Here is a 27,692-nt window from a genome sequence, read left to right on the forward strand (position 1 = left end):
AAGGCAATGATACTGGTGTTGTCCTGGGTAACCAAGTGGACACCTAAGATCCACTGGGGAAAGAAGGCAAACCGTTTGATGCTGGAGAAGCGCGGCCCCACCCCCCCAGGGGAAAAGCAAGCCAGACCCATAATGCTGTTTGGGAGAGGCAATGAAAAATCCCAAACGTGGTCAAAGCTGCATCCAAACAGATAGCAGAGCGACACTCATTCCAAGGGAATATCGGAACTGAATAGAGGTGTTCAGTGAGAGGGAGTGTGACGCATTGCCCCCTCACTGCCCCACAGGCTGTTCCATCAAAATTCTACCTAGGATGAAACTTCCCAAGCCAAAAATGTATTCCATGACTCCAAGGAAGATGAGGGAGCTAAGAGAATACATCAACACTGCTTTGAAGTCCTAAACCTCTCTGATAAAGAGTGATTGTGAGAAAAAGATTTTCAAAATGAAATAAAAGAGAATAACTAGATCTCAGAATAAACATGGAAATTGCTTGGTGGGAAGAGAAACCAAAGATCTCTACACTCAAAAGGAGGTTCCAAACTGAAATTGGTAAGCTAAAGGATGCCGATGAATAGTAGCTGATATGATGGAGATAAAATGAAAATGGAAGGAGTATACTGTATAGTAGAGATGTAATATGAAAGATAACTAAGAAGATATTCCCCACTTTCAAGAACCTCCAATACTAGAAGATGAAGATAGATCAACATTCTGATCATTAACAGTCCAGAAGTCTCTAGGAACTGATGGAATCCCCAATGAAATATGGCAGCAATAGAAAGAATCAGTAAAGATTTTGGCTTTGGTTTTGACGATGCGGTGGGACAGACACAGGAAGACAGGGCTCCATCTTTCACGTTTGATTTCGCCCCACTGGGAACCCTGGGAAGGGTTGAAAGTCACCCTTTAGAGGTGACAAGTAAGGAAGGGACCCTTGTTGATCTCAGGAGGGTGGTGTCCCTTCCATTTGATCTGAGGAAGCCCTCCAAACCGGTGGGGGAAAGACTGGCTACATTGTCAGAAGCTGCTGACAACGGAAGACAATAAGCACTAACAAGCAACCTTTCAGCAATGTGGTTGAAACTGGGTGAGATTTTATCCTCTCTTTGTGACTCTTTCTTCCTGGAAAAAACTGCCCAAAGCACCCTCCTCAATGAGAGGGGGAAGGGAAATTTCCACCCCATTCCCTCAGGAAAAGAAAAGCGGTGAACTAATTACTTGGGGGAAACAGAAAATTACAAAATTAATTTGGAATTAGAACACATATATGGCTTTGAAATTTAGGGACTAAAAGTGCTTTTGAGATTTTTTTTAAAAAGAGATTTGAAAAGCTTATAAGTTTGGATTTAAAAAGCTGGAAAACGGCACTAATGACATAGAGTGGCAAATTATGGCACTACAATTTATTATGCCTAAAGGAGACTTGGTTTGAAGCCCAGATTTAGACAGATTTGCTGTCTATCCTTGGGAACTTTCACTTTTGAAGACTGCAGCTGGGAAAAGGGGGAAAAAGCTTTGGGGCTGCTTATCAGTGCTCGGGGGAGTTCTTTTTCTGGAGATGAGGCTGCCTGGCTGGTTCAAAGCTCTCTATCGACTCAGGTCTGAATTCTTTTTCCTTCGTCTGAATTCCTGTCCCTACATCTGAATTTCTTTCCCCTTCATCTGGTGACCCCGACGTGATGCCTGTGCCCGACGTTATGCCTGTGAGGGTGTGATACATGTGCGGCTGTGAGGCAAACTGTAACTTCTGGCTTACCTCCGCTCGGCAGGAGCTAAACGAACGCGTTCAACTAATTCATCCCGTTTTAAGGGGTCAACGAGGTAAGACCAACTTATTCATTCCATTTAAGGAGTCAACGAAGTCAGTTCAACAATTCATTCCGTTTAAGGAGTCAACGGGGTAAATATGGGGACTTCTCTTTCAACAGGACAGGAAAAACAGGTATCTGACCTTTGCAATTTGTTGACAAGGACTAAGCAAACAGTTAAAGTTTATAAAGAGGATGTAGAAGAGCTGGTTAAGATTATTGGTAAATTATGCCCTTGGTATCCTGCAGATGGATCTCTTAATCCCTATGATTGGCAAGAAATTAGGAAAGATTTGCATCAGGCTGCAACCACTCCAGTATCAGTACTACATACTTGGCAACTCTGCTGTAAAGCTATTACTGAGTGGTCCAATCCTCTCTTGTACCCTCCAAAATTAATAACTCCTGAGGCACCAATCTTGTACCCTCCAAAATTAATAATTCCTGAGGCACCAATCCTGTATCCCCCAGACCCTCAGCCACCACTGTCTTATCATAATTCTTCACGGCAGTGGAGCTCTGAGAGTCAGCAAAATTTGGACTTTCAACAGCCTCAAACACAGACTGCTATTCAACAAATGGTGCAGTCTGCATTGGTCTCTGAAAATTCAGAGGACGTCCAGGAGGCATTGCCATTAATGGCTGTCTGCCCTGTGGTCCAAAACGCTCAAAATCAGCAAGTCCATGAGTCTGTCCCATCTGCAGTTCACAAAGAGCTGAAAGGAAGTGTTACAGAAAATGGGTTGCAAAGCAATTCCACCCGAGAGCTTCTCCCTGAAAAGGCTCAAAATGAAGGTGCTGCTGATGTTCTGATGAAACAATTGGCATTTGAAAATACTAATCAGAACTGCAAAACAGCCCTGAAAGCAATTGATTCCAAACCTGAGACAACTATTGCTCTGATGATTGATTTGTGTCAGAACATTGAAACTGAATCTCATAAGACAGAACTTTTGGCCACAGCTCTTGTAGCTGTAGTTCATCCAGCCAAAGACAAAAGACGCTTTGCTTACCATTTTATGGATGATTTCTTGCTTGCTAGAAAGCCTTTACCTGTTAATTGTTTCCTAACCTTACAGGAAATCTTGACTAAATCGGGACTTGTCATTGCCCCTGAGAAGGTTCAAAATAAACCTCCCTTTCTATATTTAGGTGATCGGATGCTTCAATCTTCTTTTTCTCCATTTGTTTCAACTCTGTGCATTCCATCTCATTTTACTCTGGTACAATTGCAAATCTTTTTAGGAGATCTTAATTGGACTAGACCATTTTTAGGGTTAACTACTGCTTTGTTGCGTCCACTTTTTATTGCCTTGCAAGGTCATTTAACCCCTGACGCGCAGATTCCAGTCTCCACGGCGATGCAACATTGCCTTCATCAAATCAATTCTGCCTTTCGCAAAGTTATGGTTAACAGAGCTTCTCTTTTAGGATTGTTACAGCCAACTGCTATCTTATTTTTTCCTGAAACGCTTAAATCTATCTGCATTGTAGAATGGTTGTATTTGACACACACACCAGCTAAAAATGTATTTCCCATCGAGGTGTTATATTCTGGCTTTCATCCTTTAGTCTTTCATTTGCCTTGCACCAAGGATCAGCATGATTTCTTTCTGCAAATGTTTACTACTTATGCGATTGCCTTTGTAGATTATGTGAGAGCTGTGTTGTTTAACCCCCCCAAGGACCAACGTTTGATTTTCTTACAGGAATTACCTTTTGTTTTTCAATCTGCACAGGTTTCTACCTTTCTTCCTAATGCTATTACTTTATTTACAGATGGATCTCATACCCGTGGGATGCTTGTTTGGCAAATTAATGGAAAATGGCAAACTAAGTTCACAGCTTCTCAAACCTCAGCCCAGCGTGCTGAACTTTCTGCAGTGATTTTAGCCTTTAAATTACATGATTTGATTCCTTTTAATCTTATTGTGGACAATCTTTTTAATCATATTGCCTTTGCTTACCTGTCTCCACTTTTGGATCGTAATTTACTTTCCTTATTCCTTACTTTTCAAACTTTCCTGCGTGATACTATTCCTGATGGCAACCATAGAGCCGATGTGGTTTTCCATTTTCTTAAGGAGGCTTACCCTTTGACTAACCATTCCTATTTTCACCAGAATGCTAAATCTCTTCATGCTACCTTTAACATTCCACTTTCTCAGGCTGGTGATATTATCTCAGCCTGTCCTTCTTGCTCTTCCTCCCCCCTCTCTTTTCCCTTTGATGCTATTAATCCAAGAGGAACAGATGTGTGGGTTACCCCCCTTCGCAGCGAAACTACCTCTCATGTTATTCAGCACCTTCTTGCTGCCATGGCTGTCATGGGACGACCACTTGTTTTAAAGACTGACAACGTTCCTGCGTATACTTCTAATGTTTTTTTTCAATTTTGCAGCACTTGGGATATTTCTCTCCGACATGGCATTCCATACAATAGCTCAGGCCAAGCTATAGTGGAACGTGCACATGGTACATTTAAAGCTTTGTTGTTTAAACATTCAAAAGAAAGGGGAATTACTCCCTCAGATCTTAAATCCTTGATTCCAGTATTGCTATTTACTTTGAATCATTTAACTATCACTAATCAAGCTTATACTCCTGCAGAGAGACATTTTAGGAAGGAGCTTTCCCTGGAACGACTACGAGTGCTATATAAGGAGCTGCCCGAGCCAACCTGGAAGGGACCAGCTGAATTGATTACTTGGGGAAGGGGTTTTGCATCTATTCTTACTCCTACAGGACCGGTGTGGGTGCCTGCCAGATGTGTGAAGCCATTCCGAGCCAAACATGAGCTGGCACCAGAGGCTAAGCAGTCCGCTCCCAGAATTCAATCCAGCCCTGACATTGAACCCGAACCCAGTGGGTGAAACACCACGAAGGCGTAAAAGACCTTCGCGGCCAGCAGGAACTCAGCCACCAGTAACATGGGGAATGTTAAAAACACTCGGCGCAGATGCCCTTTGTGACCTTACAACTATTCCTGTCGGCATTTATTATCGCTCAACTTAACACCAATTCAGCACTTGGACTGTTGCTGTGTTTTTTTTGGTTTTTTTTATTTTTTCATCTGTAGGAATTCATGAAGTTTTAGCAAATAGAGGACAATTCAATTTGTAGCTACAACTGGCCAATATTTCTAGTCAGAGAATTTTTGCTTATAAAAATGTCTGCTTCTGCTCATGAAGTTATTAGCTTTTGCATTGTTCCTGTCTGTGCTCCAGCTACTACTATTCAAAATTATACTCTTTTTACCAATTTTAATATATCCACTACCTATGATACTATGTATTCTTGGGGCTTTCCAACTTATAGACTTAGGAAAATGCTTTTTCTATGGCTACCAGATTTAGCTTCGCTTAAACATTTATTTGTTTATGGTATTTTAACTATAGTTATATTGATTAGTTTGTGTTGCTGTATTCAATGTATTCCCTCTTTGCTGGCATTATGCCATTCGCTTTTTGTTAAACGATCTCACACCTCTACCTTCAATGCCAAAGATTTACATGTTATGCAAGCTTATCTCAAGCATTCTGCTTCTGTCATTACACAAAAAAGGGGACATGTGGGAACGGCCAGAATTTGGTCTCCCAAGAATTTGGCTTTTCACCTTTCAGCCTTTCCGTGCCTTCCTAGTTGGGCCTCTCTGTAGCTTCAGTGCAGAGAACACTCTCCTGGCTGGGAGGGGGGCCTGGCATGTGGGAGGTTTGGGAAACGCTATGATAAAGACTTCACATGCATCTTATGCTATCTTGTTTTTGTGTGATCTCATAAGCACCTGAGTATCCAATTATTTCTATGTATCCTATTTGGTATGAGACTGATGTAGTTTTTTGTAAGATTGGAGGTGAATAAAAGTTCAGTGGGCAGTGCTCGGGGGAGTTCTTTTTCTGGAGATGAGGCTGCCTGGCTGGTTCAAAGCTCTCTATCGACTCAGGTCTGAATTCTTTTTCCTTCGTCTGAATTCCTGTCCCTACATCTGAATTTCTTTCCCCTTCACATTTTTTTATTATAAAGACCACCTACAAAAAATGAAATGGATGTCACATAAAAGGTAAAGGTAAAGGTTCCCCCGCACATGCGTGCTAGTCGTTTCCGACTCTAGGGGCCGGTGCTCATCTCCGTTTCAAAGCCGAAGAGCCAGCGCTTGTCTGAGGACGTCTCCGTGGTCATGTGGCCGGCATGACTAGACGCCAAAGGCGCACGGAACGCTGTTACCTTCCCACCGGAGTGATCCCTATTTTTCTACTTGCATTTTTACGTGCTTTCGAACTGCTAGGTTGGCAGAAGCTGGGACGAGTAACAGGCGCTCACTCTGTTATGCAGCACTCGGGATTCGACCCGCCAAACTGCCGACCTTCCGATCGACAAGCTCAGCGTCCCAACCCACTGAGCCACCGCGTCCCTCTGGATGTCACATACTCAGCTTTAAATGGTAAAAAACCATCTCTAACACCTGTCCCCAAAGTCTTCAGTTTGACATATCACCAAGAAAATATGGATGAAGATCAGAAAGAAATTCTCTCCATGTTAAAATCAATACAAGAGAATAAGTAGTGGTTTTATACGATGTATTATTACCGTATTTTCCAGCATATAAGATGACTTTTTAACCCATGAAAACCTTCTCAAAAGTCGGGGGTCGTCTTATACGCCGGGTGTTAGGGTTAGGGGCAGTTTTATTGTCCGATGTTACAGGAAAAACCAGAGGCAACACCCCTCCACACATACACACACACAGGCAACCTCGGCAGCTCATTGATAGGGGGGGAGGAAGGGGGAGAGAATCACAAAATTGCTGTCTGTTGTTGAGCCCTGCAGGCCCGACACTATGCAGGGGGTCTCATTCCAAAAACAAGCCCTGCTTCACCTACTCACCCCCCCCCACTGCACACGGCTCGCTCCATGACCCGGCGCTCCGACAAACAAGGGAGGAGGTCGCCCGTAATCAGCAAGCCCGACTATCAGCTGATCGCCGGTTCCTGGCTCTGCAAACCCGACGACCAGCTGCTTCACGGCGTTTGCACGCACCTGCATCACGGGGCTTTGCTGAGGACCCCGCAGGCACTCAGGAGGACAGCCCAGTCTGCCTTGCCGTACAGGGAGCCTGGGCACTACAAAACATGCTAGCTGTTCCTTGCCTGCCGACGGACCTGTGCCGGGACTGCATGCTATAGCCTGTGCGCTGGAGGCAAGGGCCAGCTGTTTTCCATCGGTGTCAGATGGACCAGAGCCGGGGATTGCTGGAGGGCGGCCCTGGGACGTGTGGAGGAGCCCGCTGGAGCCAGATACGGATGAGGGGGGGCATTTGGTTGGAGAGGGATAGGCACACACTGGGAGCACATTAGCGTTTTCACCCGGGTTGGGGTAGAAGGGGTTTGGAGAAGAGTCACCCAGGATACTAACAGCAGCAAGGTTTACAATGCTGAAGTTGTCGAGAGTCGGAAGCATGTGGAAGTTAAAGAAACGCAGGCAGGCTCTGGATGCCGGAAGTGTACTTTGTACATTGCTAAGCACATTGATTTGTGCTTTAGATTGTAAGCTGCCTTGAGTCTTTGGAGAAGGGCGGGATATAAATGGGATTTTTTTAAAAAAATTGCGTCTTGGAGACAGGGAGGGCTGGGCAGGCAGGCAGGGAGGGAGAGCTGACCCACCCAATCCTAGCAGATTTTGTATGCAGTGGGGTAGTCTTATACGGCGAGTATAGCCCAAACCCTATAATTTAACAGGAAAAGTAGGGGGTCGTCTTATACGCCCAGTCGTCTTATACGCCCAGTCGTCTTATACGCCGGAAAATACGGTAGTTATTTGTTATTTGTTAGTAATATAGTTATGTTTATGGAGAGTTAAAGTGTGATAGAATTTAATGTCTTATTTTTGTTGTTAGCATATTTTAGCTTAAGTTTGTAAGTTTATACCCTGTGTTCAGCTCTGGGAAGTTGGGGAGGGGAGGGGAGGGTTGGGGGGAAGGGGGGCAATTTAAAAAATGTACTGTAAAACTTTTCAATAAAAAAAAATCAATACAAGAGACTATTGCTTTAGCTTGTAATGAGACTAGAAATAACACAAAGGAGATAAAAGAACAATTTTCTAATCTAAATTTACAAACCCAGAACATGGCTACAAAGAAGGAAGTAGCAACCCAGAAAATAAAAGGAAAACTAGAGGAAGCAGATTCACCGATTGAGGTCCTAAAGCAGGCATGTCAAACTGCTGGCCCATGGGCCAGATGTATCACGCCAAAACTGCGCCCACCCCATTGCCAGCAAGGCGTGATATGTCGTGCGATGTAACTAGCACCCTGGCCATGGCTGTTGCCACTGTGGAGGGAGTGGAAGCCATCGCACTGGCAAAGAAATAAAGCTTGGAAGCCTTGCAGATGGGAGCCAGGCCAAAGATGTGGGAGCTGATCTTGTCCTCGGAGTGGACCCTGCCCAGCAAAGATTCCAAGCATCTCGAGGCAACCCTGCCAAAGATGAGCTCTTCAAAAGCATCTGAGGCTGACTTGCAGGCAGGGGCCTCTCGAGAATCACGCTCCCCGGCCAGCTGAGGAGCCAAGAGATTGGCAGCCACTGAGGACTCTGGGGAATGGAAGTACCTGTCTGAAGTCTGGAACCAATCGGTAGAGAAATTAGTAGAGAGGTTCAAGGGGGTGGAAGTAAGAAGCGGGGAACAACTCTCCCATTCCTCGCATGCAAGTGAACACAATGACTGGCCAGATCGATGCAAGTTGGTGCCCAAGAGAAGCCTTAGCCCCACTGACAGAGCACAAGCAGCTTCCCCGCATCCAAAACCACCAGCATTAACCTCCAGCCCAGTGCGAAAGAGGAGTCCCGGCCGCCATTCAGAACGCAGCAGCCTGGGATGGCATCACTCCTTGAGGACCCCAGAGCGCTACTCCTGGCAGAAGAGCCCCAGCCACCTGAGAAGATTGCGATCTCCTGACAGGCACTACCGTCATGATAGCCACAGACACCGAAATTATGATGACAGCCCCGAGAGATGCCCTCGCTACCGAAGCCCGAGCTGCCATTGATACTGCTGAAGCCTGGATTGTTACCGACATCATGAGATCCCTGACTGTTATTACTATCGGTCACACAGACTTGAGCATCACCATCGATGAAGCCCAAGGCCGAGGCCAGTGCAGAGAGAAGATCCAAAGGTGGACATTCAACGCGATTTGATCCAGCAGCTGCGCAACCTGTTGAACAGGCAATGACAGGTTGGAGCACAGCAGCTGCTGGGGGGCCTGCAGCAGCTGGGGATGCCACAGCCACTGCCGGGAGGTCAACAGCCATTGGGGGTTCAGCAGCTGCTGCTGGGAGGTCAACAACTGCTAGGAGTTCAGCAGCAATGGGCGGGAAGCAGCCCATGATGGCACCACTCCTTAGGGCAGCTTTCGATGGTGAACTGGAGAAGCTGATTTTCTTCCTTAATCAAGTACATTTCCATATGAATTGAAATGCCAATCTTTACCCAGATCCAGCTGCTATGGTCAATGTTGTTGCAGCAACAACATTGGGGAAGGGGAAGCATCTGAGTGGCTAAACAATTTGTACAACGAGCAGGCACCTGAACTGATGGATCTCCATCTCTTCCTCCTGGATTTGAGGGCCAGGTTCAAGGACCAATCCTCAAAGCTGAGAAACAAATTCACAAGATAAAGCAAGGCAACAGACCTGCATTGGAATATGTGCAAGAGTTTTGCAAGGTGCCAGGCCAGACTGAAAGGTGTCCTGAGCAATCTCTAGTGCATCACTTCAAGGAGGGGCTAGATGATCACCTCTCCCAGGCCTGCATCTACTGGGCTATCCCTGATCAACTGCAAGAGTGGTATCAGGAGACAGTGAGACTAGATGCCAAGCTTGCTCATTACAAGAAACTGTCTCTTCCAGAAGCCGGACCAAAACCAAAGCAGACCAGGCGGCCGCTTCCATGAAGACCCCCAGCCATTGTGGCTGTGGAATCCCCCAAACCACCTGCTGGCACACCAATCAAATACTTTAGGTGTGGACAACAGGCACACCAGGCGGTGAATTGTCCCATCCCATACCCCCAACAAGGGGGGTAGATCAGGACCACCGAGAAGGAAGAAACCAGCACAACAGCCGGCAAAAGAAAAATCAAGCTGGATCGTGCAAGAACCTGTCACCCAGGTCACGTCACCCACACAGGAGAGCAACAAGGTCCAAGACGGACCTACCATCTCCCTGCCCTCCTACAACAGCGACAACGGGGAGAACAATCCAATGGTGAGTCAACCCGTTCCGCTTTTTTCACTAGCTGCTAAGCTCATAGTCCCTAAGATAGGGGTACAAATGGACCTGAAAGTGCTGGTGGACTCAGGATGTTCCTGGTGCGTTATCAGTTTGCCAATTGCCCTTAAGATGGGTATACAAGCAAGATTGCTCTCCAAGCCCATGAGGTTTAAACATGCAGATGGCTCTTTAATGGGAGGACCTTTAGTCACCCATCTAACTGAACCTATATGCTTAGAAATAGGTGAAGATTGGGAGTTCATCTGTTTTGTGGTGGCTCCGAAGATGATTGAAGCTGTGATTTTAGGTCTAGCCTGAATTAGACAAGTGGAAACCTTTTATCTGGTGGGAAAAGGGGATGAGGACTATTAGATTGCCCATAGGGCCCAAACCCCCTCTTGATTCTGCTGACGTTATTGGAGGGCCTAAGCCATTTGCAGAATCAACAAAAATAGCTGCCTTTCCCCAGCCAGGCAAGTCACTCATCCCTGGCGAGTACTGGGATTTGGTGGAGGTGTTTAGTGAGAAAGAGTGCAACATCCTGCCACCTCATCAACCAAATGACTGCACCATTGAACTATTACCGGGAGCCAAACTCCCAAGGCTGAGAATGTACGCAATGACCCCTCTCGAAATGGAGGAACTACAACAATATGTGAACAAAAACCTAGCGAGAGGCTTCATTGAACCAGCTAAATCCCAGGTGGGGGCTCCAGTGTTATTTAAAGAGAAAAAAGACTGGTTGCTTTATCTCTGTGTGGATTATAAAGGGTTAAATGCTGTGACTATAGAAAACAAGTATCCCCTCCCCCTCCTGAAGGATCTACTAACCTATCTAGCAAAGGGGTGCATCTTCACTAAATTAGACCTAAGGGAAGCATACTACCAAGTACAAATAAGAAAAGGAGATGAATGGAAGACCACTTTTAACTGTCCTATGGGCAGCTACCAGTTCAAAGTTATGCCATTTGGACTACAGGGGGCTCCAGCTGTCTTCATGCAGCTGATCAACCAGGTGCTACACGATCATTTGTACAAGGGGTTTTTGGTGTATCTTGATGACATCCTGATATACAGCAAGAATATGGCTGACCATGTGAAAGTAGTGCAAGAGGTGTTAAAGAAATTGTTGAATGACAAACTATATGTTAAATTGTCGAAGTGTGAATTCCATCAGACCCGACTGGATTATTTGGGCTATAGAATTTCCTGTGAGGGCATTGAAATGGATCCTAGAAAAGTGAAAGCCATAATTGAATGGCAACCCCCAAAGACTCGCAAACAGCTTCAAAGCTTTCTGGGTCTGCCAACTTTTACCATCAATTCATCCCCTCATTTGCCAAAATTGCTTTACCTCTCATGGATTTGTTAAAAACTAGCAAAGATGGGGGAAAACCATGACCGGGCCAGCTACTAACATGGACCAGGAACTGTCAAACTGCTTTTGAGAATTTGAAAAGACTGCGGTCGAGCCGGTCCTAAAGCACCCCTGCCCGGGGAAGCCCTTTGTGATCCAAGTTGATGCCAGCAACGTGGCAGTCGGAGCTGTACTATTGCAAAAGAACCATGAGGGAGTCCTGCAGCCCTGTGCCTACACTGTGAGAGAAGGTGGGGAGTGTGAGATAAAGATGGCGGCGCCTGGAATGGCTGCGGCTGCATTGGCTCTTGAAGGCAAATAGTTTTGGGAGGAATAGTAAGGGCTATAGGCCACATGATCAGGAAATTTTAATGTGTTTGAGCAACATGGTGGAACTAAGGTAACATACGACATACGACCGACAATCTTTGCTGGCATGGGCTGTTTCTAGAGGAGGCAGAGGAGGAGAGGACCTGGAGCTTATGGAGCAAAGGAACTGGATAAGGCTGTCAGCAGGCCCAGAGGAAGAGAGAGAGGCTTTTGGAGGAGTTGGTGGCGGCGGCAGCGTGCTCCAGGGGCGAAAAGAAGCAAGGCCTCTTTAAGGAAAAGGTGGAAGAGTCAGGATCAGAAAAAGGAAAGAAGGCGAGGTTGTCAGAATACAAACGAATTTAAGGGCTAATCCACATGGAGCCCCATTTCCATCTGTCCTGTGTGCCATCGTTCACTCCCTAGAGACTAAAATGGACAATGTGAAATTTGAGCGGGCCACGAACAAGAAATATATATCGGAGGTGGTGACCCTTTGAGAGCTGTATGCAACGAAATTTCATTTTGATGTATGCCGATTGGTGTACATTCAAAGTGACAATAAAGTTATCATTATAAAGAAGCCTTTGCAATTCGTTGGACTCTGTTAAACTGGCGGCACTACCTAGAAGGGAGCAAGGTACCTTTTGAAGTATGGACTGATCACAAAAACTTAAAGGGACTGAAAACCCCTCACAAGCTTTCCTGTAAGCAAGTACGGTGAGTGCAGTATTTTAATCAGTTTAATTTCACCCTAAAGTATATACCAGGGGAAAAAAACTTTTTAGCTGACGCCCTATCAAGGTTGCCTCAGTACAAGAGCCAGCGTGAAGAGATTAATGAATCAATTATACCTACACCGCAAATTGTGTCTCAATTAACGCCCCAAAGAGTCCCATCTTCAAGAGTCCCAAATTCAGATGATCCTGGGACAAGAAAGCTAAAGCAGGAACTCCTCAACGATCGATGGTTTAAGGACAATCAGACTACCCTGACGTGTAGGGACGGATTGGCTTACAAAGGGGGAAAACTGTATTTGCCTGAAACCCTCCCCCTCCATGGTCTCCAGCGCAGTCATGATGTGAAAGAAGCTGGACACTTTGGCTATTTGAAAATGCTGCATTTGATTTGTCAGCAGTTTTGGTGGCCAGGTTTGAAATGGGATGTAGAAAACTATGTTAAAAGGTGTGCTGTGTGTGCCACCATGAAGAGAATTCTGGGGAATTCTATTAGTTTAGTCACTTTGTTGAAGAATGAAATAAGATTGGTTTGACATGATCTGTTTTTAACAAACCCATGCTGGCTACTGTTTATAACTTTATTTGCTTCTAGTTGTTTGCAGATCAGTTTTTTGATTATCTTTTCTAGGATCTTCCCAGGTATTGATGTTAAACTGATTGGGCTGTAGTTTCCTGGGTCCATTTCCCCCCCCCCCTCTTTCTTGAAGATGGGAACCACATCAGCCCTTTTCCAATCTTCAGGTACTACCCCGGTGCTCCAGGATTTTTGAAAGATGTGGTGCAATGGTTCTGAGATAACATCTACCAGCTCCTTCAGAACTCTGGGATGTAATCTGTCGGGTCCTAGTGATTTTTTATTCATCAAGGTCGGATAGGTGTTCTTTTACCATTTTCTTGCTTATTTTGATTTTTGTTTCTAGTATGTCTTTTGCAGTGTTTTTTTGGGTATGTTGGGCTATAGTTTCTTTCTGTGTGAAGACTGATGCAAAGTATGAGTTAAGCAGCTCTGCTTTCTCCCTGTTGTCTGTTATTTTTTTGCCATAGTCTCTCTTTAGTGGACCTAAAGTTTCCTTGACTTTTTTCTTTTTACTAATATGCGGAAAACACTTTTTTTATTATCCATGATTTCTGTTGCAAGTCTTTGTTTGTTCTGAGCCTTTGCTTTCCTGACTTCACCTTTGCATGTTCTGGCTGTCTGCTGATAATTGGCCTTAGTTATGTGCCCCTCTTTCTATTTTTTATATTTGTCCTTTTTGTCTTTCAGTTTGTCAGAGAAATCTTTATGCAGCCATGCTAGTTTCTTCTTGAATTTCTTCTTTTTCTTTTCCAGTGGTATTGTGCTGGTCAGTGCTTTTATGATTGCATTGTTTAGAGTTTCCCATGCTTCTTGGGTTGTTTTCCCCTTTGGGATTTTCATCCATGGAATCTTTCCTAGGTTCTCTCTGAGTTTGTTAAAGTCAGCTCTTTTGAAGTTCAAGATACTGGTTGGATTGTTTTCTATTGCTAGTGTTTGTGTTATATTAAATTCCAGTATAACATGGTCACTTTCGCCCAAGGTTCCAGCAGCTTCAATTCCCTCTATCCCTTCTTCTCTATTAGGTAGAATTAAGTCCAGTGTGGCTTTATGTCTAGTTCTCTCCTCCACCGTTTGGATGACAAAGTTATCAGCTAGGTTGGTCAGGAATCTTTTTCATCTTCCGCTCGCTGCAGAGTTTGTCTCTCAGTTGATATCTGGATAGTTGAAGTCTCCTATTACTACTGTGGTATATACATTTGTTAACTGGTTGGCAAAGAGTTCACCTATTTCTTCTAATTGGTTGGGTGGCCTGTAATATAAAAAATGTCACTTTTTTTCTCTTTTGTATTGACCCATATACACGCGGTGGCTCAGTGGGTTAGGATGCTGAGCTGGTAGATCAGAAGATCGGCAGTTTGGCGGGTCAAATCCCGAGTGCCGCGTAACAGAGTGAGTGCCTGTTACTCGTCCCAGCTTCTGCCAACCTAGCAGTTCAAAAGCACGTAAAAATGCAAGTAGAAAAATAGGAACCACTATGGTGGGAAGGTAACAGCGTTCCGTGCGCCTTTGGCGTCTAGTCATGCTGGCCACATGACCACGGAGATGTCCTCGGACAAGCACTGGCTCTTTGGCTTTGAAACGGAGATGAGCACTGGCCCCCAGAGTCGGAAATGACTAGCACGCATGTGCGGGGGAAACTTTACCTTTTATATACATACTGGAGAGATTTTATCTTGGACCATGTGCATTTCTGTAGATATGTAGTGTTCTCTTACATATCTCTTTTTGTAGACCTGTTTCTTTTGAACAATTTGTATCTATCCAACAGTCCATTCCATTCATGGGTTTCATCCCACCAGGTTTCTGTAATGCCAACTATGTCATACCCTTCCTCGTGTACTATTGCTTCTAGTTTGCCCTGTTTGTTCCCCAAGCATTGAGCATTTGTATATATGTATTTAAGACTTTTATGCCTGCTTGTGGGTATGTTTCCTGCATCTCCTGATGGTTGTTTGGGTTTTTCTTTTTTCTCGTCTCTGCCTACTTCATTATTTGATTTGTTTTCTTGGGATTTATGATTGGTTTTGGGTTCTACAGATTCTAAAGATTGGTCACCCTCCCACCTCAATTTTAGTTTAAAGCCCTCCTGATGAGTTGGGCCAGTCTTTTTCTGAGTACATTTCCCCCTTTTTTCATGAGGTGCAGTCCATCCCTTGCCAAGAGTCCTTCGCATAGGAAATGCAGTCCATGATCCAGGAAACTAAAGTTTTCTTGGCAACACCAACCCTTTAGCCAATGATTTATTTCTAAATTCTTTTTTCCCTCAATGGGTGTTGGCCTTTCATTGGGAGTTCAGATGAGAACACTACTTGTGCTTCTAGCTTCTTAACTTTATTTAACTGTAACATTATTACAGTTGTCTGTAATCTCTCACTATTGTACTCAGGTTCTTTGTTGTGTCATTCATCCCAATGTGGTGGAGGAGGAAAGGGTAGTAATCTGTAAACCTAATTATTTTGGTTAGATTCTCAACCACATCTTTGATTTTTGCTCCAGGGAGACAACATACCTCCCTGGATTGTATGTCCGGTCTGCAGATGGATGATTCCGTTCCTTTGAGGATAGAATCTCCTATTACCAACACTCACCTTCATTTTGGGGAGGCTGCAGTCTGGAGTGCTTTTTTGTTTATCTCTGGTGTGTTTGTTGATGTGACTTTTTAAGGGATATTTGAAGTGACTTTTTAGGGCAATTTAAGTTGTTTCTTTGCATGTTTTCTTTGAGGGAGAGGTTGTGGGTCTGCGTGTTTCCATCTAAGGGGAGAAATTGATTGCTCAGTTTTAGTGGGGCTGTTTCTGGTTGGGTTGGATTGGACAGAAGGGGGTTGTTAGTTGTATGCTGTTTATTTCTTTGAGTATTGTGTTTCCTTCTATGTCTTCCTCCAAGGGTTTATCAGTAGGGTCAAATCCTCTGGGAGTTATTTGTTCATTAATTGGTTTGGTTTGGGTAGAGCTTTCTTTTGTATGTTGGGGTTTGGCTAGAGTTGCCTCTAAGTTCCTTACTTTTTCCTCCAGTAGTTTACATAGTTTACATCTAATGCATATATAGTTTGGTTGTTCTTTGGGCATAAGCACATATATGGAACATGTATTGCATACCACAATGGTATTAGTCACCTGTTCCATGAGTGTGTTGTTTGAAAATCCCTCTTTTTGGTTGGTGGAGGTGCTTTGCTGTTAGCCTTGTTTCTAACTTCTCTGTTCTAGGTAATTATGCCTATTTTTTCCACTTACTTCACAAAAATCTGCAACTTACTGTTTCTTTCAGAGCCGGGGTGGGGGTGGGGGGTTACATAAAATTTCTAGACCTGTGGAGGTTCTTTTTCCTTCCTTAGGCAACTCATGGCTTGTTCTCCAAGAAATGAGAAAACTCAATGATTGATTCCAATCAAAAATATGATTGGGGGCCCTAACCACTGCCTACCCATTTCCCACCACTCTAAGCTCAAGTTGAGAAGCCCACGTAATTTTCTGGCTGACCAAACATGTTACAATTTTGTTTTGTTTCATTTTAACCTGCAGCTGCTCAATTGGGGCTATGCACAGGTAAAGGATTTGCAAAGTTGGATATAATTCCTCCTTTATTGCTCTATTAGGTTTTTCCACTGGGGCTCCCTGGGCATCATAGAAAGCCAAGTGGGCTTTCATACCATCCCTCTTTCAGGAACCTCACCCCCTCCAAACTGGGAACTTCCCATCACATAGCAAAAGGTTGTAGATTAGAGCAAAAACAAAGACCCTTTTAAGGAAAGCAAAGGTTGTAAATACGTGAATAGACATGGAGTTATGTAACAGTACCTTGTCCAAACAGGCTAAAAATGCTTGTGGTTACACTTTGTTATCTCTCAATCAGTCATTCATACTTTATACAGCTTCCTACTGTATGTATATCTCAACACACTCACTTCAATCATGGTTGAGAGCAAAATCCCATGTTTGTTTCTTTGTTCCTTCTTTTTCTTTTTCATTTCATTTTTTTAACCCTAGGGCAACCAAGAGAGACAATAGCCCAGGGAGATAAAGGAACATGGAGACCTGCCAACAAGACAGTCCTTATCTATGAAAAAGGCCCATTCCCTCTTTGTCAGTAGAATTGACAGCAATAACAGAGAAGTATCATGCTACCCCAGGGGAAAGCTAGCAGGCAATTAACAATAGAATGCAATACCCCAGCAAACAAATTTAATACAGGAAAAAATCAATGACAGGTTCAAGATATTAATGTGTTGCCAGCACTAGCTAGCCAATGCACAATATCAGACAGTACACAAAAAGCAAATTGCATTCCAAAAGCTCTGTAAACTAGGGGCGGAAATAAAAGGAACATACTTTCACTTCATGCAGCTTGAATAAAATCCCGAAGTACAAACATCAAAATGACAATCTCAGAGCTCAATCTGCAAATCACCAGCAGCCAGAAAAGCTTCTGAAAATGACATGACCCTCACTTTTTTCTGCTTAGCGTCACCTAGCAAGGGAGCAAAATCCCTCAAAAAATAAGGTTACAAAAAACAACTCAAGGGCATACTCTACAAGGGGGTGATCAGTCCCTGGGAATGTCAGCTCCCTTTTGGGTCCCGGCTGGGCAGATTCCAGTGGCACTTCTGGTTTCTGCCAATCGTTGCCCCACCAGAGACAACAAGACTTACACAACTTCCTTTATCCTCAAAGCATAGAAAGAAGTGACCTTCCTATGCAGCCAAATGTGGGGATAAAGATACCAGGGTCCCAAGGTTTCTCTTACCTCTGATTCAAAGCGGAGGTGTGGGTGGAAATTGGCAAAGGAACAGCTGGTTACCTAGGGTCCAAGCCTGGAGATGGTCAGAGGCTCCGGCCAGACACCAAGTCTCTTCCAACGTGTCCTTTCCCAGACAATGCACCAAAACTGTCAGGGGAAAAACCCGTCAGAGACAAGAGACAACACACCATAAGCATCTCGCTTTAGAATTTGGAGGTTTATTAAAATTTAGAACAACGTTCCAAAGTTACATACCTTAACTTATTGCAAAAAGGGCAGATATTGTGTGAGCAGTCAGAGAGACGGCTTGACAAGATTGCCCCAATCTATTCTCAGAGCCATCCTTTTATACCTTAATCACAAACACATAACTTCTAATGTTGTTTTAATAATAGTTATATCAGACACCACCTTCAGGCTAACATATTTTTCCATACACATGTCACTGTTCCACGGCTTCTTCAGTTCTTTGGTTCCTACCATTTCAGTTCCTCAAATCCCAGGCTCTTACGTTTCATGTTCTAAACACATAGAAATGTGCCAGTTAGCAAGATTACTCATAATTCCAATTACAAATGCTGCCATCATATCGTGAAAGAGGCCATAGCTCAAACTTTGGTTCAATATTTTTCCATGAGGCCTCATTTGGCTCACCTGGGCCTAAACCGTGCATAGGACTATAGCATAAAATTTCTCCTCTCACAAGGCCAAATATCAAGTTTGTCCTGGCTTGGACATTTAGGAAAGAAAAACCCTTGACTCCATTTGTTGAAGTGAAAGGTTCTTTTATTAAAGTCAAGTGGTTACCGCAAAGGTAAAGCTGGATCTAAGTATTGCCATGCAAAGCTTGTAATTTTCCCCTTTACCTGGCCCTCTCCCCTTGACCAGTCCATCAGTGTCCAATAGTATTCATTTTTGATGTTTTTGAAACAGCTCTGAGGTTTGGCGCCTCTTTGGTTTAGTTTTGCATTCCATTCTCAGGCTTTTCCATCCTTGGCCAGCCAGTTTATTCCACACTGACACCTTTGGTTCCTATCAGCCTGTCATTCCCCTCCACCCCTTTACTGCCCATTCCCATGCCCATGCCCATGCCTTACTTCTCCAATTGCTTTTCCCCCTCCCTTGCAATTTATGACAGAATGCCAGCAAAGTGAAGTATTCAGAAGATGGCAGTCCTGATATCAATCTATATTCCAATACCAGAAAAAAGACAGTTAACAAAAGTATACAAACTATCGTACAATATCCTGAATCTCATATGATAATATAAATCATGCTCAGAAGCATTCAACATTAATTATGAAAATAGGGTAAATAAATGCCAGATGTTCAGGCTGACTTTAGAAAAGCATTATTTTGATCCAGATAGATAACTGAGAAAGCTGAAGAATACCAAAAAGAAGTCAGTATATGCTCCATTAATTACAGAAAGGCCGTTGATTGGGTTGATCATATCAAGCTGTAGAATGCATTTAGAAAAATAGGAATCCCAGAAAATCCAACTGTCCTCATGAGAAACTTAGTCTGGTAACAAAAGTACAGCATGAACAGAATTGTGCTCCAGATTGACAAAGGAGTGTGACAAAGCTGTATATTCTTCCATTATTTATTCAACCTAATAGTGAATATTGTTAAGGAAGCCTGTATTGGATGAAGAGGAGCATGGCTTTAAAACTGGAGGAAGAAACAGCAATAACCTGGGCTATGCTGATGAAAACACAAGGAGCTACAAGTTCTAGTAATAAAAGTCAAGGAGCCCAGGAAAAAAATGGGGTTAAAATTAAATATCAAGATGACCAAAATAATAACATTTTTATACAATGCAACCACTAGCCATAGAATTGATAATGAAGATATCAAAATAGCGAAGAGCCTTGTATGATCAACCATCATCAGTAAAGAGATAAACAGTCAAAATATGATGCAGACCAGCAAGCAGTCACAAAGGTCTTAAAAAGATAAGAATTGTGCAAGCCATAGTATTCCCAGTGACACTATATGGAAGTGAAAGTTGGACTTTGAGGAAGCAGGATAGGAAGAACATGATGCTTTTGAGAATACTTTGGACAACAAGAAAAAAAAAACTGATGGATCACTGAACAGGTCAAGAGTTCTCAGTTTGGGCACAAATAACCAAACTCAAATTATCCTACTTTAAACACATTATGCAAATACCTAGCTTTTTGAAAAAGACTCCAATGCTGGAAAAGGTGGAAGGAAGAAGGAGGAGGAAGAAGGGCAGAAAGGTGAATAGACTCAGTTATGCTAGTGATGAGTGAACCACTGGACATGAGTGTACTGTTTCACTGAAAGATGAAAGATTAAGCTAGAGACAGATTGTCATGGAGAAAATCTATATGGTTGCTGAGAGTCAACAATGTCTTGATGACTCATAATTATCAATCCAAATACACTTCAGAGAAGTTTGGCACTTATATATTTCAGGCATGATGAAACTCTATGTAACCACTAGTATTTTTAAAAATACAAGGTGCTGACTAGCGTATCATTGCTAAGGAAAACCTGAATATTTTTTTCAACAGTTGGCCCAGTTTTTGCAGCTACTATAAATGCAATTTTCTTTTTGAAGATTACAATGGTTTTATTATCAGATACCTAATTGGTTCCTTCTCAAATACTTCAAAATCAGTAAGATCCCTGTATCAAAAATAATAAAGCAAGACATAATATATGTATGTAAATATAAAACAGTTTTCCTCATCATTTAAACCAGTGTTTTTCAACCACTGTTCCGCGGCACACTAGTGTGCCGCGAGATGTTGCCTGGTGTGCCGTGGGAAAAATTGAAAAGTAATTATAAAATACTTTCTTTGTGTTTATTTGATTCCTATTCAAGAGAATTACTTTATATATAGTCAATATAGGCACAGAGTTAAATTTTTTAACATTTTCTAATGGTGGAGTGCCTCGTGATTTTTTTCATGAAACAAGTGTGCCTTTGCCCAAAAAAGGTTGAAAAACACTGATTTAAACAATGAGGTCCTTATTTTAAAAAATATCTTTACATTACTAGGCATATGTTTGCTATTCCAGTGTTTTAATTAGAGTTACCTGTATTCCTTTGTCCAGTGTTTCCAGCTTTTAGCAATATTAAATACATGCACATTTTATGCAATATTTTTCAAAATTTAGAAGATAAAAAAGTACAGGTAGTCATCAAATTACAAGTGTAATGGAGCCTGCCCATTCCATTCATAACTTGAAAACTCGTAGAATGAATCTCGTTCGAGATCACTCCCTTGCTCATTGAAACGCACGCAGCTCATTAAGCAATCATGAGGTATCTCAGGGTGGGGAAGGCCATGGAGGGCCTAGTGCTGGAACAGGCCCCCAAGGCCTCCGCAACCCACTAAGATATCACATGCTTCCCCCTCCCTTCCTGCCGCACCAGACTCACTTGGAAAAGATCTGTGTCCTCTCTGCTGTGGTTCTTGCTGCCCCGCTGGATTTGAGGCCGGGGAACGCTTTCACGACCCCCCTCCCACAGCCCGATCTGAGCTCCAGAGGCCTTTTCTAGGCTGCTGCCACCCAGATTTCAGGCTGGCGAATGCTTTTGTGCTGCCCCCCCGTGGCCCGATCCAGGCTCCGGAGACCTTTTCCAGGTCTCTGCCACCCAGATTTAAGGCCAGGGAACACTGCTGCATCCCCCTTGCAGCCCAATTGGGCTGTGGAAGCATCCCCAGCCTTAGATCTGGGCAGCACCAGCCTGGAAAACCCCACCCCCCCAACTTCCATTCTTGATGCAAAGGGCTAAGAAACGCTTCCAAGACTTGGATCAGGCCCTTGAAAGCTCCGTTCCAGGCAGCAGCAACTTGGAGCAGTCCTCCAAGGGTTGGATCCAACTTCCAGAGGCATGCAGAAGTCCCCCACAACCTCCGTTCCTGGCAAAAGCGGCTAGGAAAACCCCTCTGATGCTTGGATCAGGCCCTTGGAAGTTCTGTTCTGGGCAGCAGCAGGTTGGAGCAGTCCTCCGAGGGCTGGATCCAGCCTCTGGGAGCATGCAGAAGCCTCCCTCTGCCTCCATTCTGGGCCACTTGGAGGAAGGCTCCGTGGACGGGATCACTTTCTTCCCCAGCATGGTGATCTCTGGCGGGCTGCACGCGGGTGCGAGGGGCCTGGCCTTCTCCCTCAGTTGAAGTCTTCAGGCTTGCTGTCAGGCAGAAGGGAGTTGGGGGCAGGAGCAGGAGACAGGCACCTTTCGCATAGAGAATGAAAGTTTCTGAGGTCCGTGATTTAGCACAACTTCAAACACTTGTGCGAGATCACAGACTCCAGAAACTTCCATTCTTGGTGTGAAAAACATTTCCAAGCTGACTCTGCTCTCCCTCAAAGGGAAAGAAACCGCAGCAGAGAGGATTTTTGTAAGGTAAGTGAGTCCAGTGCGGCAGGAAGGGAGGGGGAAGCCGTTGTGAGGAGTGGGGAGGAATAGGGTGAATGTCACAGTGCCACTGAAGTCGCTCGTAAGGGCGAATGAATGCCATGGTGCTGCAATAGTCATAACTTCGGGACTTAATCGTAAGCACTAGGGGGTGTTCATCACGTAACTTTGAACGAGCGTTAAGTGAACACTTGTAACTTGGGGGATTACTTGTATTAATATTTCTGATCAATTTAAAGAGTTGTGTTGCAAACTGTGAACATTAATAAACTGTCCCTCTTCTAGGTGTTAAAGTACCTGCATTGTTTGTGTGCAGACAGAGGGACCATCATTGACAGTTACAGTATATGAGCCTTCAAGAGAATGTCGGTTAGAATTGATAAACAGTACTTCTGTAAAGCTAACAATTTTTATGAAAGCACCTGTTTCAAATTCTTTGAAGAAATCAAATTTCTAATAACAGGATACAAAGAAGTAAAAATGATTTTACCTGAAAAGTGGTTCTTTTGGAGAACATTGGGCTCTTGGTATAGGCTAAAGTAGTGACAATATCTTCATCAGACATGATGCTCGATCTGAGGAAATTAACCTTACATATTCAACTTGTAGTCTTGTAAAGGTAAATTTTCTTTTAAGGAAAATTATTTAAATGATTCTGTATTTATATTATCTAAAAGAGGATAAATACTGTTTCCTTAAAAACACCATATACTATAATCTAATTTCTTAGCAAGTTAAATTTGCTGTAACAAATCTGTGAAAAATACAATTGATAGTGATTTCCACGCTGTACTTCTTTGACATGGCACTTTATGGAGTCTACCAACTACCATCTTGCCCAGTTATACAGAAATGCCTTCAGTTTTGGAAAGCTATTATTTTCAACATACTTGGAATTGTCCAGCATATAAGATGTTCTTTAGACTGTTGCCCATATTAGCTTAGATAATCTAGCTGGAGGAAATGATTGGGTGTATCCAGAAAGTGGCCAATGTTTCTTTGTATGATGGAGTGAGCTATCAGCCTCAAAAGAAGCAATGTTAACTCCAAAATACATAGATTTAGCATTCATGAGAGACACTGCTCAATCAGTTTCTTTAGTGTGTATGAGTATACTGCATGTACTTATTTGGTGAGGTACAGGAAACAGAATGTTGACTTGCAAATTAGTCTTTCAATTAAAGATACCAGTTGGCATAAAGACTGGACTTAGCTATGCTTATGCAATACTGGTCAAAATGTGTTAAACCTGATTAGTATTACAGTTAACAGGAAATGCTGCATGTATGACTAAAGCAGGAAACTATTATATTTATTAAAATGGTTTATGTATCATTTATCAAAATCACAGTGAGCTATCAATATGCATGTACTGTTGAGAATATAGAAAATTACAACTAGAACCATAGACATGGGTTGTAAGTAGAAAAAGATACGGAGAGCTATAGTGAATGATAATCATGTAAATCAGATTTAAATTTCATCATTCATGCTTTTTACTATATTTTTACTCTTTTTCTACACTATTCATAAGAAAACAATATTTACACATGTATCACAAATTACTGTACATCTTCTATTTGAAGACATTAATTTTCTTGACCCATTTCAGCATGGGCTCTCTTGAACCTACTGGATCTTATAGATGCATCCAACACTGTTACCATTGTATCCTTCTGAATAATCCATGTGTTCTAGAGATTAGATGCACTTTTTTATTTGGATTGATCATTTTGGTAAATAGTAATGAGTTACTCCATCATGCCACTCTAGGAGCAATACTATGAGATTCAATGTTATTCAGATAATTAATTACTTGCATTATTTTATTAAATTTTTACAAATGTGATTGTAAAACCTCCTAGTTTATAGTCATTATTAGAAGCATTTTTCTTTCTTATGCACCCATGGAAACATGTTGTAATTACTCCACCATTAAGGATGAGATGATGGTATATGAGCACTGGTTCTTAAATTGTTTGATCCAATTACCCCTTTTTCACAAATAATGCCCTTACAGATACACACCCAACACCACACACACAAAACAGATTGCCTTGTTTTACAGGTGCATCTAGGCAGCAGCAGTTCCAATATGGATCCTTGATGTACCAACAAGCAATTACAAATTATTCCCTTAGACCAGGGGTGTCAAACTGCCAGCGCACGGGCCAGTTGCCTCTTACGGAGGCTGTGCCCACCCCAGCTCCGGCAATGCAAAAAAAGTCACAATATGTCACAACATGTCATGTGATGCGGCGAGTTTGACACCCGTACCTTAGACACTTAGTTTAAGAACTACAACAACCAGTTGGAGAGTTAAACAATTAAAGAAAATTAGGAGAGCCTTTAAAAAAATATTCATTATGAGTCTTTCTTACAATTACATCCCCCTCATTCAAATAAGACACTATATCAAGTTAGACTTAAAAATGTTGAGACTTATAAATGTAATCAGTATCTCATTAGCATTACATTCACAATACATTTTCTTAGTATATCTCTGAGGTCCCTCAACATTATCTCTTCCCCTTTGTGGTGCCCTTCAGATAAGTTTAACTCCCAGACTTTTATGCTTGTTGAGCATTATAGATATTGGAATGAATCATGTATGAATCAGGGCACAAGGTTGGAGAAGGCTGCTTTAGACCCTCTTTTAACAGGTTGGCAATTAGTTAGCCAAGAAGCTTGTGCTTCATTTAGAAGCCCAACTGATGACATTTATTTCCAAGGAATAACAGAATAACAGAGTTGGGAAGGACCTTGGAGGTCTTCTAGTCCAACCTACTGCTCAGGCAAGAAATCCTATACCATTTCAGACAAATGGTTGTTCAATCTCTTCTTAAAAACTTCCAGTGCTTGAGCATTCACAATTTCTGGAGGCAAGTTGATTAATTGTTCTAACAGTCAGGAAATTTCTCCTTAGTTCTAGGTTGCTACTCTCCTTGATTAGTTTCCATCCATTCCTCCTTGTCCTGCCTTCAGTTGCTTTGGAGAATAGGTTGATCCCCTCTTCTTTGTGGCAACCCCTGAAGAAAGCTAAAAATCGGTGCTCTGTGCCAATCTGCTGCCGAAGTACCCTGGGTCGATTCCTGCCTAGCAATCGCCCTCCCGTTTTTCCACAGAAAGAATCATACCAAGGCTCCAACAGGAAGCGGTCTCCAGCGAACCTCTCCGCTAAGTTACCCTCTCTGCTTAAGGTCTGCCCTTCCAGCTCCTGAATCGCCGAGGACAGTGCCGCATCGCCAGACTGTCTTCTTCCACGCGCTTACCTCGTGTCACGGGAAGGTTATCTCGTGTCTCGGTTAAGATGACTGAGGAGCACCCACTTCGATCTTCCTCCTGCCCTGGCTGCAGGTGTATGAAAAGGCAAAGGCGGCCTCAGCCCGTGAAGGCCCCCTCGCCATACAGGTAACCTAGCAACCTCCAGCACGCGACTGCTGATAGCACAGACCAGCAGGACTGTTGCTGTGGCAACTAAACCACACCTCCGTTTCCGGATGGGGTTTTCATCGACAGTTTGGGGCCGTTTCTCGGCTCTGTATCTTTTTCTTTTTGGGAAACTTGTATAAAAGAGTGATATTTACATGTCTCTGTTTGGTCAGGGATAAAACAGTAAGTACTTTTTTTAAAAAAAGACTGGACTTTTTGCTGAAAGTGGGGAAATTGGTGCGATGATTTATGGATGTGATGATTGGAAAAGGATTACCGGTAAATTAGGAAGGGGCTGAAGGGAATCTTTGTAATACCAAGAGGGAGGCGGTGTAAGGGGTTTGTTAGCAACTGTTGAAAAGAGGGTTGGAAGGCTTATTTTTTCTTGTTTAACTTTTTCTGTTTGTCTTTTATTATAAGAATACTAATATGTTCACTAATATTAGTAGTGAGAGTATATATTTCTGAAGAGTACTGTACATAACTGGATGTTAACCATGAGCTTTAAAGTTTCAAAATACTCTTGGCAGCTCTTTTTAGGATTGTGAAAAAATATAGCATGCTAAATATAGTTTCGTGGCTAATATATTTGGTAGTACAGAATTTATGTGGTCTGTAATGGAACAGTTGAATATATAATTTTCTTCGCAAGAAAGGCTTTCTTTTTAGGATTAAAAGCAAATTGTTCAGTTACAAAATGTTTTAAAGTCATTCCTGCCAAGAACTGTGCTTCTTGACTTTTATTACTAGAGCTTGCAGATCCTTTGTAATTTTGGCTATCAGGATAGTGTTCAACATATAGCATAGCTTATTGATGTAAAAGAAGTCCATATATAGGCAAAGGAATATGTCAAGGCTGTATACTCTCACCTTATTTAATAATATCTGTGTGTATTTACCATTCCAGAGGCAGTCTGTTTCACTATGTTTGGTCCATACTGTAGCTTCCAGATCTGTGTATAAGTTTCTCATGAAGACAATTAGATCTTCTAATTGCTAAACACATTCTACAGTTTGACATGATTAACACAAAGCCTTTCTAAAATCAATGAAACACATATCTTTTTAATATTTTTTGACTTTTTCAATTATTCAGTGTGCTTCAGCAGTTATCTGTTTCTTGGCCTTTTCTAAGTCAGCTTCAAGATATGCCATCTGTTTTTCCATATAAAGATATACTAGAAAACATTATTATGCTAGCATGTGACATTCAGGACATTGCATGATAGTTTGAACATTTTGTTCAAGTTTCCTTTTTCAATATTGGTCTATAGATTGACCTCTTCTAATCTGTCGACTACTGTGTCTTTCTCCAGATTTGATGGCTTACCTTGGTTAGAACCTTTACTAATTCTTTTTTTGCTTGCCATATTTCTGTGAGTATTCCCTCAGTTCTTGAAGCTTTTTGAGTTGGTAATCACTGGAGGGTTGCTCTTTGCTTCATTTTCTAATAGTATAAATTATTTTAAGCAGGGAATATCTTCCAAGCAGTCTTTGAAAATAATAACATCAACATACAGAGATATCTGCCTTGGATTGTTACATTTTCCTAAGATTTTTTTTAATTTATGAAAATTACGATACTTGAAAATTTATTCAACAAATCACTCATTTCTGGAGTATTTATATTCTTTTTCTCCTACCCTGGTATATGTAGTACCCATGATTTTTCCTGTTGTAGATTAGTGCTTTGGGTTAAATCCAAAGGTGTCTCCACTGGAAAATTATTTTTCAATGGAACTAGGAGAATGGGAGGGAAGGAGGAATTCCATCTTGTACTTATAAGTTACCACGGGGTCTCAAAAATCTGCTCCAGAAATTTGCCAAATTCTTTGAGGGAACACATAAGCAAGAAAAATATTTTTCATTTTTTTTCAAAATGCCAAGAAATAGACAAAAAAAGGATTGTCAGTATGAGGACGATTGTGGCTTAAAAGGAAACATCTTTTAAAAGTTTTTTAACAGAGCTGGTATATCTTTATAATAGTTACTAATATGAAGATGAAATTAAGAAAAAAAAACACTTTACTTGCTAAATTCTTACTTGACAACTGGCTGTTAAAAGC

General features: G+C 42.5%; 1 protein-coding gene across 1 annotated transcript in view; it reads right to left on the minus strand.

Annotated features, from left to right (window-relative positions):
* The window catches only part of MAP9 (microtubule associated protein 9), a gene marked incomplete at its 5' end in the record, with an annotated part of 78,190 nt that extends 55,431 nt beyond the window's left edge, over positions 1 to 22,759 (minus strand). The window contains one exon of the mRNA XM_081332535.1: positions 22,685 to 22,759. Within this exon, the coding sequence (XP_081188661.1) occupies positions 22,685 to 22,759 (75 nt within the window). The remainder of the gene's footprint in view (positions 1 to 22,684) is intronic.
* Positions 22,760 to 27,692: the final 4,933 nt, after the last annotated feature.

Source organism: Vipera berus, assembly GCF_964194415.1.
Source record: "Vipera berus genome assembly, chromosome: 7".
Taxonomy (NCBI): Eukaryota; Metazoa; Chordata; class Lepidosauria; order Squamata; family Viperidae; genus Vipera; species Vipera berus.